The sequence below is a fragment of the Pangasianodon hypophthalmus genome, chromosome 19 (assembly GCF_027358585.1).
Source record: "Pangasianodon hypophthalmus isolate fPanHyp1 chromosome 19, fPanHyp1.pri, whole genome shotgun sequence".
In the NCBI taxonomy this organism is placed as follows: Eukaryota; Metazoa; Chordata; class Actinopteri; order Siluriformes; family Pangasiidae; genus Pangasianodon; species Pangasianodon hypophthalmus.
Window position 1 is genome coordinate 19,070,075 of NC_069728.1, and position 14,615 is coordinate 19,084,689.

General features: G+C 35.9%; 2 protein-coding genes across 4 annotated transcripts in view; both read right to left on the bottom strand.

The window, feature by feature from the left end:
- Positions 1-289: 289 nt before the first annotated feature.
- Positions 290-7,195, bottom strand: si:dkey-1h6.8 (uncharacterized). Its single transcript, XM_034313856.2, has 2 exons — positions 6,525-7,195; positions 290-2,617 (listed from the first exon to the last, which is right to left on the bottom strand). The coding sequence occupies exon 2, from the start codon at positions 2,495-2,497 to the stop codon at positions 1,166-1,168; it is 1,332 nt and encodes a 443-aa protein (XP_034169747.1). The 5' UTR covers positions 2,498-2,617; positions 6,525-7,195; the 3' UTR covers positions 290-1,165.
- Positions 7,196-9,032: 1,837 nt separating this feature from the next.
- The window catches only part of mthfd1a (methylenetetrahydrofolate dehydrogenase (NADP+ dependent) 1a, methenyltetrahydrofolate cyclohydrolase, formyltetrahydrofolate synthetase), a 34,544-nt gene continuing 28,961 nt past the window's right edge, over positions 9,033-14,615 (bottom strand). For all 3 annotated transcript variants that reach the window (XM_034313846.2, XM_034313845.2, XM_034313847.2), the window contains exons 28-29: positions 12,123-12,196; positions 9,033-10,492 (exon numbers count right to left, since the gene is read on the bottom strand). In XM_034313846.2, the coding sequence (XP_034169737.2) occupies positions 12,140-12,196 (57 nt within the window). In that variant the 3' untranslated portion in view covers positions 9,033-10,492; positions 12,123-12,139. The remainder of the gene's footprint in view (positions 10,493-12,122; positions 12,197-14,615) is intronic.

Here is a 14,615-nt window from a genome sequence, read left to right on the forward strand (position 1 = left end):
TGCAGTCAATTTAACATACAAACAAAAGCTAGAAAACAATAGTGTTTAACGGTTATTTATGGATTTCATGATCGGAGTGTATTTGTGTGTGATAGAGAGCGTTTCTTTCCATAGCGTTCTATTTAAGTGAAAATAAATATAATAAAAGGAGTCACTGGGCTTTCTGGAACTTTCTCGGAAAGAAAAGGCAATTCCACAGAGACATATTTTTGAGGTTTTTTTTTTTTTTTTTTTTTTTTTTTTTTGAGGTTATATCTTCATCCTGCGTTACCACTAGAGGGAAGCGTTTGCTTGAAAAATGGAAACTTTTCCACTCAGATTGACAAATTATCACCGTTGCTGTCACAAAGTGCTCTTCTGACTTTACTGATGATATGCGGAAACCAAATCTTACACGGTCTCAAGCGAACGTTGAGGCCGACCTTGAGCAGGAGCTCCGGAGCGTAACACATTTGCCTACATGGTTTACATTTACATATGGACATAATCCACAGGAAGATAAATGGCTTCTTTCCCTGCCTGCTGTCCCCACACATTTCCATTTATTTAAAACAATAAGTTCAAAGATTCCTTTCCATCGTAACACAAAGCAAATCAATACTTTATTTGTTATTTTATTTCCAGAAAACTGGGGGAAAAAATGAAGGCAAAACAACATGTTGTGTAGCTGGAAACTGCAAAACATGGGTTCTCCATTGCTATAGAAACGAGGCTTACGTTGCAGTGATATGAGAGATAATGTCACATTCAGGCTAAAAATACCGTACAACTGGCGGAGGAGTAATGAAATAAAACCAGTTACAAGGTTATTTATTTTTAATAGATATTTTACTCCAATTTAGCCAATGCTAACATTTTTGCATGTCTGTGATAAATAGATAAATAGATAAATGAATTTTCCAATCTCCAATATTTTCATATTATATCAAGATAACACTGAAAACACTTACAGGTCAATACATGATACAAATCTGTTATTCTGAGGACAAGCATGCATGCAAACAATACCACGCTAACTCATCTAACAGCGAGGCGTAAATAAAGCACACTGATTTTCATCCAGGGATCTGAGTCCTGCCCCAGTGATAACAGCACAGAAACTGATTCTTGGCTGCAGTGTGTGAGGACTAGTGTGTGTGTGTGTTTCTGAGTGTGTGTGGGGGTATTAGACATGATCTCGATCCATCTGACGGCTCTGCAGCTCGGCTGAAAGCTGTTCTACGGCACCGCTAATAGCTGCGCGGACCAAAGACAAAGCCGTCTGAGCGAGCAGGATCTCGGAAAAGCGATTATCTGAAGTCTTTAACGTGTAACAGGATCCGTTAAGCGCAAGGAGCGGCGACAGCGTGCCGTACTGCGGAGCTGTGTTTTCAAACAAGTCATCATTTTCTTCGTCCGATGAATGAACGTCTTCTATCGTGATGACAGGTTTGCATTTAAAAACGTTGGCGTTTTCAACTGGAACATCGACTACCATATCATCTGTAACCAGATCTTCTGGAGACATCCTGGAATCTTCCAGATCGGAAGAAGACTCGACAATCCCTGTTAGCGGAGCCTCGCTAATCTGTATCTTGGGCTCCTCTTCATCTACAAGACACGGGAAGTGGGATTCGGATGGATGTTGGTGATTTTCATGAACGAATACAGCATTCGAGTCAACGTTCACCTCTACATCCAAGGAAATCATTTCCATAACCTCATTTTTGGGATCTCGTGATTCCAAACAGTTTTCCTCATGGATTCTGGTTGCATCCTCGTTAATCCCACTTGATTCATTCTGCTGTTCATCCACAGCTGGTGGTTCTGCAGGACCAGATATGTACCGATCAACACTTGTTTCTGAAGATATTTCAGTGAAAGTATCATTACATCGTCCTCCTTCATGTTCTTCACGTTCCTGCTTGCCTTTGGATGAATGTTTTCTGAAGATGTGCCACATTCTCACCTTGAACTTTCTTGCACTAATCTTCTTACCCTGCTCTTGTTCATGCTTCATTTTCAAGGAATCACATGGATGGGTCAGAAGCTCCTTGTCTTGGATGCTGTTGTGTCCCCCGTAGTTCGTGTTTTCCTCGGCATCCTCCACAGCTTTCATTCCCAACTCCTTTCTCCTCCTAACACAGGAGAAAATCCGTCTTATGGTTGCTCCAGCTTTGCTTCTTCTCCGCCTTTTCTTCGTGTTCTCTTCCAAATTTGAAGTTGTTTCCAAACGCTCGTCTTGGAGATCCATGCAAGGTCCTCCATCAAGTTCTGTAGTCAGGAGAGTTTCAGGACTTTCAGGACTCGTCAGCTCGTGTAGTTCAGTGCTTTGCTGATCTTTTTCTGTGTCCATTGGTGTGTCATCGTTGTTGGGTCGTCTATGCTTTCTTGATTTCTTTTCATCTTGACCTGGAGACCTGGTTTTGCCCAACAGAAGTCGTGGCGGTCCTGTTAGTTTTCTCTTCAAGCCTGTTTTCTCCTGGAACTCTGCACCGTTGCTTTCTTCAGTCGCCATTGGTTAAGGGGCAATAAAGTTTCTCCAGCAGCTGTAAGGAACCAGTATCCAGGAAACATGAAATGATTATTTAGAGATGGCGTCTTCTACAGATATCAGTGGGTTAAACTGATGAAATAGCTGAAATGCAACAACAACAAAAATCAGGATTATATCAAAATGAACTTTTACCATCATTTTAATCAGCACAGAATATATAGAATAGATGTTTCATTAAAATGGACATGAACCTCCAAATTCAGACTGGATACAATTTTATGAAGACTCTTGATCTCTTAATGATAACAGTAAATAGCTTTTTTTCTGATGTACTTACAGCAAGCTGTCACATGACTACACTTTTAGGGGAAAAAAAAGGATTTTCAAGGGTTCTTGAAGGGTTCATTGGATAATTATGGGTTCTTAGCATCCAAAAAATGTTTTACTTGGAACCCTTTCTGATAAGAATATTTCTTGTGGTGGGCTTCAATAACATCTTTACAGATTCCCCTAAAAGGGGCCAACCAAAGAACCCTCAAAGAGTTTATTCAACTTCCAACATTACACTGTTTGGATACAAAGGTTCTTCAAGGGTTCTTTAAGTGTGCATTTGATAATTAAGGCTTCCCAGCCCCCCTAAAATGATTCTACTGGAACCTTTTATACTTCTGCAAAGTTCTTCCCAAGAGAGATATCCAGATTACTCTTAAGGGCTCTAGATTTTATTCCTTTTTCAACTTTCCAGATTTATAGATAAAAGCGTCCTTTAAGAGTTCATTGGATTCTTAAGACTTCTATTTGGAACCCTTTCTGATAGAGAAACACTGTTGTAGGCTTCTGCATTGCACCATTAAGGGTTCATCCAGAGGAAAAGAAACAAATGATTAAAACGTCCTAGCTTCCAAAACAGGGTTCTGCTTGAAGCCTTGTTTTTTTCATAGGGAAACACTGTTGTAGGATTCTACATAGAATATTAAGCTTCTAAACTTTCTAAGAGTGTCTGAAACGGTTCTTTAAGGGTTCATTGGATAAGTAAGAGATCCAAAAAAATGGTTCTTCTTCTTCTTCAAAACCTTACTCATAGGAAACAACAGTTGCATAGTTCTACACAGAACCTTTAAGCAGTACCTCAGAGGGACAACTGAAAAACCCTTAAGGACTCTAAATCCTATGAGTTTATTCAATTTCTCATCTTCACTGGATAATTAAAGCTTCTTTACTTCCAAAATATGGTTCTAGTAGGAAATCCTTCTCATAAAGAACAGTCTGTTATAAGGTTCCTTATAAAAGAACCTTTAAGCATTCTTCCAGAGTACAATTAAGGATTGTAAATCTCTTAGGGGTTTATTCTGTTTACAGCATTATCCTCTTAGAAAGTGTTCGTGAAGCATTCTTTAAGGGTTTATTGGATAATTAAGGCTTCTTTGCCTCACCGGTGTGCTAACCTTTCCAAGAGCGTACCATTCATTCAATCTCCTGTTGGCAATTCTCACCTAGAAGCCAGTTCACCTTTCTATTAATCTGTAGGTGTGAAGGCTGACACGTTCTCCGACACACATGAAGCCTCCGCATGTTTTCATTGCATTTTCAATCTTTTCATCAGGATTCCAATTTCAGCTTCCCAACATCAGGGAGAAGACTTTACCACCGTGCTACTCAGAATTCACCTGAGTTTTTCATGAGATCAGGAAAACATCAGTATTTCACATCAGTAGTAAAGAAAGTATTTTAAAAATTCTTATGATATGGGTATTTATTTAAGTGTAGAGGTGTAAAGAAAATAGCATTTTGGGGGAAAAAAATCTACAAGCCTAGATTGACAATGCTGTTGGAATAAAAAAAAAGAAAATGGTTAAGTTTTATATATTTATATATATATACTGTATACTTGCAACACTGTAACCCATTGGAGGAAAGCGCTATCTGCCCTCTTCCACATACACGAGCTCACAGATGCCTATGATTCGCTAGTGTCACTGTGATTGACAGGCAGAGACAGTGTTTGCCTCTCATCATATCAGTGCTGAACTGAATAGTACTCGAGCTGAAATTAATTATATCTGTACTAAACTGAATCATATCAGTGCGAAAATGAATTGTATTGGTGCTGAACTGAATCATATCAATGCTGAACTGAATCATATCAGTGCTGAACAGAATCGTAAACCATTGAGTATTGTGTTGTGTGAGAAAGTGAGATTTTCACCTATAATTAAGAATGTCAGAGAATTCAGTCTTTCTGAACTGCATTAGCCATAAATTTACATCCCAAGTATTAACAAAATACACACACACACATACACACACACACACAATAAAATCCTAATCCTGTTGGACTTACTGGACGTGCTGAGTTAATTCAACACTGGGATTATTGGCAGTGAGAGAATAATGAGCTGCTGTATTGACTTTATTGACTGTGTGTGTTCTTCTACAGATAAAAACCAAGAGCAACGCAAGGTAAATACAGATGCTGCGTTTTTCCACCTGCAGCCTGGTATATAGATTAAACTTAATGAACCCTTTGTGCTCTTTTGTTTAAATATGAACAGACATATTGCACACACACACACACACACACACACAAACAAACCCAGTTACTTCCCAAGGCTCAGAATCAATTAAAATAGTATCAACTAAAACTCATATTTATATGTATATGAATATGTAAATCTGAACATCCTAATATCCTAATAATTAGCTACCATAACAAGCTCTCATTTGTCACAGATCGACATGAGTAAGATTCCCATTATCATTTTCCCAGTGATGTAATTTACAATATCTTTACGAAGTCAAAATCAACCAAAATAACTATTTTGTTAGATCAGTTAAATCAATTAGGTGCATTTAGAAAAAAAAGATCTCATATACCACCATAAATAATTCTTTTATTTGTCCCTGTGTAGGAACCTCTCTGAAACAAACCACTCCATTTAAAAAAAATCCTCTCCACAGGTACAGCAATTGTGAAAATATCTCGGTCGAAAACACAAAAACATTTTGAAAAAGCTCACATGAAAACACCAGACCAGTAGGTGGCTCCAGAATGACGTTAAACGCTGCGTACTGAGCGGTAGAGAAGATGAAATGCAGAAAAACACCAAGATGCCGATTTTTCTAAAAGGAAACATGACAAACACGATGATTCATAAGTGTGTACTGATGGTGAGGTGGAACTAGTAATGACTACAGTGAGAAATTACAGAGCAGAAACTAACCACCTGGTCAGCAGCCGTGATAAACGGAGTCCTGACACGTTCATAACACACGCAAAACACATGCAACGGACATGCACAGGTCGTAAGCGCTTTCAAAAATCAACGTGAGTTCACAAATAAAAGTAAAAATAGAATTCATGTTCGAAAAAGCTTCATTTTCAGTGAGTGAAACACCGTCTTCGTGTGTACTGGAGGCCAAAACTCAGAAAATGTGTATTAATAATAAATTATAAATTAATAATATATAAAAAAATGCAAAAGCGAAAAAGCCTCAGAAAACATCTAAATCTAAAACCATTTAGCACCCAAAGAACCCTTGAAAAATCGCATTTTCAATTAAATTAGCTAGCTAGCTTAGTACACAGGTAGCTTATTTAACGTTTAATGTCATCATCATATTGTCATTGTAGCCCCACCCCCAAAATAGTTTTATAAGAAGTTCCAAGAAAGTTTTTGTTTTTTAAATAAAAAAAAAAAAAAAAAAAGTAAATGTTTTGCTGTGTGAAAAAAATCTGACCTAAATATATACAACAAGTAATTATTTAAACATCAACAAATACTGCCGTAATAATAATAATAATAATAATAATAATAATAATAATAATAATCAAGTGGAGCACTTTACAAATGATTTAACATTTTTATGAAGAATAAAATGTGCAGAGAACACACAGCCATTCTGCAGAATAAAGTTTCCAGGCTGTATTTTGTGCACGTTTGCAGTTTGCATGGAACAGAGCATCAGATTTTACTGTTTTATTTTATCAAACATGTTAAAACTCAGACTGCAGGTTATAAAAATAGTAAAACGCATCACCATCACCTACCTGCGTAGTGGAGCGCGCGCTGATGGAGCTCGATGTGTGAGTGCATGTGCTTGTATGTGTGTCTGTGTGTATATGTGTGTGTGTGTCTATGTAAGAAGCTCTGTTTGCACCATGCGCTCATCAGTTTCCATAGCAACCGCCTGACTGACAGTTCCCGATGACGTCATTGAAATGGCTTTTATAGCAGCGCTGCTGATGACGTCACGACCAAATCGTAATGTCAAAATCTCAGCAAGAAAAAAGCAGTTATTAAGTTTGGCTTTAAAGGAGAAGATCTTATTTCCATTTTTATCCACGATTTATCCACGAACTATTATCTAGTGCTTCTTCGTCATCTGCAGAAAATGATACGTGTAACATTAAAAAGAGTTTGGAAACAGAAATGTCTGCCTAAAAATACTGAAATGAAAATGTAAAATGTTAATTCAGAACATGTAAAAATCACATGTGGAAATAAATAAATCATGTAAGAATCACATGTGGAAATAAATGAATCATGTAAGAATCACATGTGGAAATAAATGAATCATGTAAGAATCACATGTGGAAATAAATGAATCATGTAAGAATCACATGTGGAAATAAATGAATCATGTAAGAATCAAATGTGGAAATAAATGAATCGTGTTTAAGAATCACATGTGGAAATAAATGAATCGTGTAAGAATCACATGTGGAAATAAATGAATCATGTAAGAATCACATGTGGAAATAAATGAATCATGTAAGAATCACATGTGGAAATAAATGAATTGTGTTTAAATAAATGAATTGTGTTTAAGAATCACATGTGTAAATAAATAAATCATGTAAGAATCACATGTGGAAATTAATGAATCATGTAAGAATCACGTGTGGAAATAAATGAATCACGTTTAAGAATCACAATTGGAAATAAATGAATCACGTTTAAGAATCACAATTGGAAATAAATGAATCATGTAAGAATCACATGTGGAAATAAATGAATCGTGTTTAAGAATCACAATTGGAAATAAATGAATCTTGTAAGAATCACATGTGGAAATAAATGAATCGTGTTTAAGAATCACATGTGGAAATTAATGAATCACGTTTAAGAATCACATGTGGAAATAAATGAATCTTGTAAGAATCACATGTGTAAATAAATTAATCATGTAAGAATCACATGTGGAAATAAATGAATCTTGTAAGAATCATATGTGGAAATAAATGAATCACGTTTAAGAATCACATGTGGAAATAAATGAATCTTGTAAGAATCACATGTGGAAATAAATGAATCATGTAAGAATCACATGTGTAAATAAATGAATCGTGTTTAAGAATCAAATGTGGAAATAAATGAATCATGTTTAAGAATCACATATGTAAATAAATGAATCATGTAAGAATCACATATGTAAATAAATGAATCATGTAAGAATCACATGTGGAAATAAATGAATCTTGTAAGAATCACATGTGGAAATAAATGAATCATGTAAGAATCACATGTGGAAATAAATGAATCTTGTAAGAATCACATGTGGAAATAAATGAATCACGTTTAAGAATCACATGTGTAAATAAATGAATCATGTAAGAATCACATGTGTAAATAAATGAATCTTGTAAGAATCACATGTGGAAATAAATAAATCATGTTTAAGAATCACATGTGGAAATAAATGAATTATGTTTAAGAATCACATGTGGAAATAAATGAATCTTGTAAGAATCACATGTGTAAATAAATAAATTATGTTTAAGAATCACATGTGGAAATAAATGAATCATGTAAGAATCACATGTGAAAATTAATGAATCATGTAAGAATCACATGCGGAAATAAATGAATTGTGTTTAAGAATCATGTTTTTTAAGAAATTAAGAATCATAATTTATTAAAGCTTGACTGGATGATAAAGATACAAAAATAATATTATCCATTTGACTGTGAAATTAAACCACACACTCGTTACATTATTGCATTACACACGCTTATGGTTTACATTTTCACCTGGAACACGGATGATCGTAAACTCGTGTGTGTCTCGTGATCAGTGTGTGTCCTCAGGGCTATTTATAATTTAACGCACAGGGCTTTTTTAGCGTTCGCTCACTTTGTTTTTCACGTTTTGCTCATGGTGCCTCAAAACCATTCTTCATTTTGGCCTTTATATATATATATAAGATAAGATAATCCTTTATTCGTCCCCTAATGGGGAAATTTGCATTGTTACAGCAGCAGATATAAAAATATAAAAAATAAAAAATATGTAAGTATAAAAATATAAAAGAGACACACCAAGAATGCACAAAAACACAAACACACAACAGTATTAAAGTGACCATATAACTGATATAACTGCATTATTTAGTTAGATGCTCTGATCAAAACAAGCACCAGATACTATTTTAGCCTCAAAGCCTGAGAACTAGAGACATGGGGAAGCTCAAATGTAGAAAAAAAAAAGAAAAAAAAGAAAAAAAGTTCAAGACAGACAAATCTACACTGTTAAACTGAATCACAGGACTACAGTGTAATTATAGAAATATATATTAATAACTTTATTAGTGTTTATCAGAATGCAGAAATTCATTACAATACAATATTATTCAAAATTATTAATAATAATATATAACCAGGAATATTAATTAAACGAGGCTCTAACATTCATGGTTACCGTTACCAGAGTTATTGCTTCCTGAAGTGTTTTATTACATTGTTATACCACCACGAGGATTACAAAATTTTATTTATTAAAGCAAAACATACTTTTTAACCATTTATAGTTACATTTAAGTTCAAGTTACAAGTTCATTTCTGTTTTCACTCAAATTATAGCAGCTATAAACCCTCACCTGCCTCTTTTTCACTCTCTTGAAGTCAATAAGACAAAACAAAACAAAAAAAGCAGCTTGTCACATCGAAAAACCGCAAAACACATAAACTCCACTATCCTGAAAACTTAAAGTTATAGCTTGACCTCTGACTGTTACAAAGCCCTGACACTGGAGACTCCTTCCATAAATGTGAAATGTGAAAACGTCTCCATAACAGCAATTACACGTTTTTTTGTGAAGCGTCCGCCGTACAAGTCCCTGTGAATGACCTGTTACTATAGAAACAATAACGTATGAGAACAAGCACATTAATATAAACCTGCAGTTATTGAAAATGAATCAACAACTTCTGACCAATCAGAATCAAGAATTCAAACAGGCTGTGATATTGTACACAATACACTTTATGTATGTATTTGGTATAAATCAGCTGAACTTGAAAGTAACCGATATAAAGTCATAATGAGTACGATGTAGTGTAAATGTTTTTCCAAATATAAGTATAACTTTATAATCTAGGTCATTTTTCTTGCTTTTTTTTGTTAGTTAAATCAGCTTTATGAAGCTAAATAGTCTTTAAAATGTCTGACTCTTCCTAAATGTGAAAGAACAGATCTTAGAGTGTATTTATATATGTAAACGTGTCTATAAATGATTTTAAAAAATCGTGTGGAAATATGATACTAATACATTTTTAGACAGGTTTACATGTTTAACCTGCAACTGTGTTATATAACAGTGTGATCGGAAAGGATCATGGATTAAAAAAACAGATTATGAGTGGGAATCTTTTTTTAAACCATTTTTAACCACTTGGTGGAAAGTAGCTCAAAGGCAAATTAACACAATTTGACTGACGTCGAGAACTTCTGAAAAAAGAAAAATACTGATTGATAAATAAAGAAAAATACATCTCGGCTGGTGTAATAGTAAAATCACACGTAACACAGCTGTAGTACTTGGCAGAGCAGGATGTACTCACTGTGCTTTAGTGATATTATTAAACCACACACACACACACACACACACACTCCGAGCTGCAGCTGCTTCTCCTGATGGACAGCTCGGATAATACGCAGGAGCAGTTAAAGATAAAATGCATTTTTCAGAAGCTTCTCGGAACGTGACCTCCTTTTCTGCCGAGATGGAATTCAATCCTGAAATGGAAAATACACCCAGTAATGGATTAAAACCTTCTCCCGTTCACCACAATCAAGATTTCCTTCTGTATTGATTAGGAGTTTACCATCATTTACCATTCTAACTGTACACGCTTAGAAAAAATGTCCAATCCAGAACCCCTGAAGGTTATCTGGGTGTTCCTTAAAGGTTCTTTACAGAACCTCACAACACAGCGTTTCCCAATCAGAACGGATTTCTAATGGATACTAAAACCTTTTATTACTGTTGAAAAGTTGGCACTTTTTGGAAACCTGTATAAACAGGTAAGATGTTTTATATCAGTTGTAATGAAGGGTTTATGTAGGTGCCAAATCTAGAACCCTTAAGGATTTGTGGGTTCTCCTTGTGTTTTGCAATCAGAATGGATTTCAAACTACAAAAATTGTAGGAAAATTTCATTACATTGAAGAAGTTGATGCTTATTGGAATAAGCCTTTATAAACACATATGTAGGTTTAAATCAGGTGTAATGACGGGTTTATGTAGGTGTCAAATCTAGAACCCTTAAGGATTCATTGGTTGTCTCCATGGGAGAATCCTTGAAGGTTCTATAACAGAGAGCATGCTGTTGAACCAAACTCACTCGAATTAAGTGCCAAAAAATATACTGTACATAAGACTGACATTACAGAGTCATGACATTGTCATAGATATTCATTTAAATTGTATTAGCAGAAATAGGAAACATACTTTACTTAGGATTCAGAGAAAATATACATAACTGTGTTATGACAGTATATGCATTCTGGAAAGTGTCATAACACAACGTCTACAAAATCGGTGTCACTTGATACTGACACTGTGTTATGTCTTGTCATTACATGACATTAAACCTTTTATTAAAATTGTAAAAAAAGTCTTTATGTCATTTCACATTTATTGGAATAAGCCATCATAAACAGGTATATATGTTTATATCACGTCATGATGGGTTTATGTAGGAGTTAAATGAGGAACCCATAAGGATTCTTCTGTTGTCCCACTAAGAGAACCTTTAAAGGTTCTATGTAGAGCCTTACAACAGAGTTTACAACAGCTAAGAACCCTTAATTACACAAAGAACATGAGAGCATGCTGTCAAATTAAACTCACTCTTATTAAGAGCTAAGTAAGAAATAACCTGTACATAAGTCTGTCATTAAAGTGTTATTACAGAGTCGTGATAATGCTGGAGGTATTCATTTAAGCCTTATAAGCAGAAATAGGAAACACACTGTACTTAAGGTTCAGAGAAAAAACTTGTCACTTGACATAGACATAGTGTTATGTCAACTTGTCTTTATGTCAGTTGATGCTTATTGGAATAAGTGCTTATAAACAGGTATGTGGTTTATATGAGCAGTCATGAAGGGTTTATTTGTCCTTCATGGGAAAACACTTAAAGGTTCTATGTAGAACTGAGTGTTTTCTTGTCAGAACAGGTTCCAAACTAGGACCCTTTAGGAAGCTAAGAACTTTTAATTATTTAAAGAACCCGCTGAAGAACCCTTTTTCTACGAGCACAAAACGGTAGCCAGAATCAAACCAAAACATTTGTAATTAGTCGTAGTTTTCAAAAAATGTTTACAGCTGGGACAAATTAGTCGTATTAAATTATAAACTTACCTGAAACGCAGGAGCTACTAGCTGTTACTCTCGACAAGCAAACGTGGCCACGTCGGATCTTCACGACAGCTTTTCTGTAATCGAGTTCACGAAAGAAAAAGGAGGGTCACAGTTTACTAAAGGGCAGTGTTCATAAGGCTTACATGACACCTGCATAGGCTTTTCATAACAACTGACATACATAAACACTCATAAAGGGGGTCGGTTGTCATGTAGGCTGTTTTTGTCAATTTTATTATCAAACTGACATAACACAGATTTTTGTTGACATAAGGCTGTTATAACACTTAAGTTTTAATGTTTTTCAAAAATGTTTACAAATGGCAATGCCATTTGTGTCCCATGTAGCGTCTGGTATATCACATGACGGTAATAATGTGGTTTTACATATAAACTTTAAAACCAATTCTAACCTCAGAGAAAATCTAACAATGATCAGCATTATATCAGTTGTCATGAAGGGCTTGTGTAAGTGTTATGCAGCACTATGAACACGACCTTTAAGTAAAATCATTCTGCAAATTGCAATTATGAGAGCAGGCTGTCAAACCAAATGTATTCTAAAGCCCAAGGAAAAAATATACTGTACATAACTCTGTCATTAGAGTGTCATATCAATGACATAGGTATTCATAAAGATCTTATAAGCAGAAATAGGAAACATATAGTGTTTCAGGGTCAGAGAAAACACACATAACTGTGTTTTTATAGTGTAAGCATTCTGGAAAGTGTCACCCATAACAATGTCAACAACATCTATGTCACATGACATAGATATACATAACTGTCATTACATAACCTTATGTCAACAACATCAAATATCTATACATAAATGAATTATTACAGTATAAACATTCGAGGAAGTGTCATACCACAAAATCTATGTCATGTGTCATAGACATGCATAACTGGGTTATTATAGTGTAAGCATTCTTGAAAGTGTCATAACACAATCTTAAAATCTATGTTACTTGGTGTTATGTCCTGACATATGCTTGTCATTAAAGTTGAAAAAAAAAAAACTAGTGAAATAAGCCTTTATGAAAAAAGATATGTAGGTTTATCAGCCATGAAGGGTTTATGTAGGTGTCATATAGGTCTAATAACACCACCTTTAATTAAAGTCTTACCAGCAATAGCAAATTCAAATTAACAGTGTACGTTTGTTAAAGCTGTTTGAATAATTAACTAAAAAAAAATCCTTCCTCTCTTTAGCATGAGAAAAATCAGCAACATGAAATTAATAACACCATCTGGTCGAATCTGCACCCGAGACTCGCTCTTGACATAAACACGCGTTTATATTTAAAACATGCAGAAGGAGAACAAACACAGTAAAAATGCTCTAAAAAAGCTGATCTATAAATCCCGCGAATGTGCTAAGGTCACTTGGATCAATGTTGGCTCTCGCTGAGGTTCTCAAGCTCTGCGCAGACTTGCAACCTAGCAACACGTCTGGATAAAAATATCCGCTCCACGCGTGACCGGTGTGAGGCACATTCTCTCAGACTCATCAGCGCCGTTGACTCATCCCCACCGACCCCCTCTCACTCACCGTACACTGTGTGTGATACGTTAGAGACGGGTGCAGTGCGTTGAAGATTTTAATGACATGAGAACTTTTATTTTCATGAACGTATCTCCTGAAAGGTTTTCCACAAAAGTTCACTGACTCTCCACTGGAAAATAAACAAGTTATATATTACACAGCTCAAAACTCCAGTCACCTTCATGGCAGGATTATATAACCGAAAGATACAGACGTGTAGAGAGGCCACGCCTCCTCCACTGGGGCTGACAAGAACAGAGGCCCCGCCTCCTTCATTTCCTTTATAGAGAGTGACAGGGATAGAAGCATATACCAGCTTTCCTGACAATCTCAAAGGCCACACCCACTTTCACCTCCTTCAGTATGACTCACAGGCTCAGAGGCCACGCCTTCTTCACCTTTTTTCACTAGCACTAAGAGAAGAAAGGCCACGCCTCTTTCACTGAGACGGACAGACACAAAAGGACACGCCTCCTTCAATGAGACTCAAAGCCCACCTCTTCCAGTTGCACTAGCAAAAACAGAATATAGGCCAGAGAATATAGGAATATAGGCCTGTTGATAAGCACAGAAGCCATGCCTGCTTTCTGGATAGTTAAAAAGGCCACACCCCTTTTCATCTTCATTGGGACTCACATGCACATAAGCCACACCTCTTTTTTTACTGAGATTCACAGAAACAAAGGCCACACCTCCTTCACTGGGACTGACAGGCACAGAAGCCACGCCTGTTTCAATGAGACTGACAGAGGCAGAAGCCACGCCTCCTTCACTTTTTCCACTGGCAGTAAAATAAACATGACAGAGGCCACACCTCCCTTACTGGGATTGATAGACACAAAGGCCACGCCTCCTTAACTGTGACTGTCAGGCAAAGAAGCCACGCCTCCTTCACCTCTTTCACTGTCACTGACTAACACAGAAGCCACACCTCCTTCACTTTT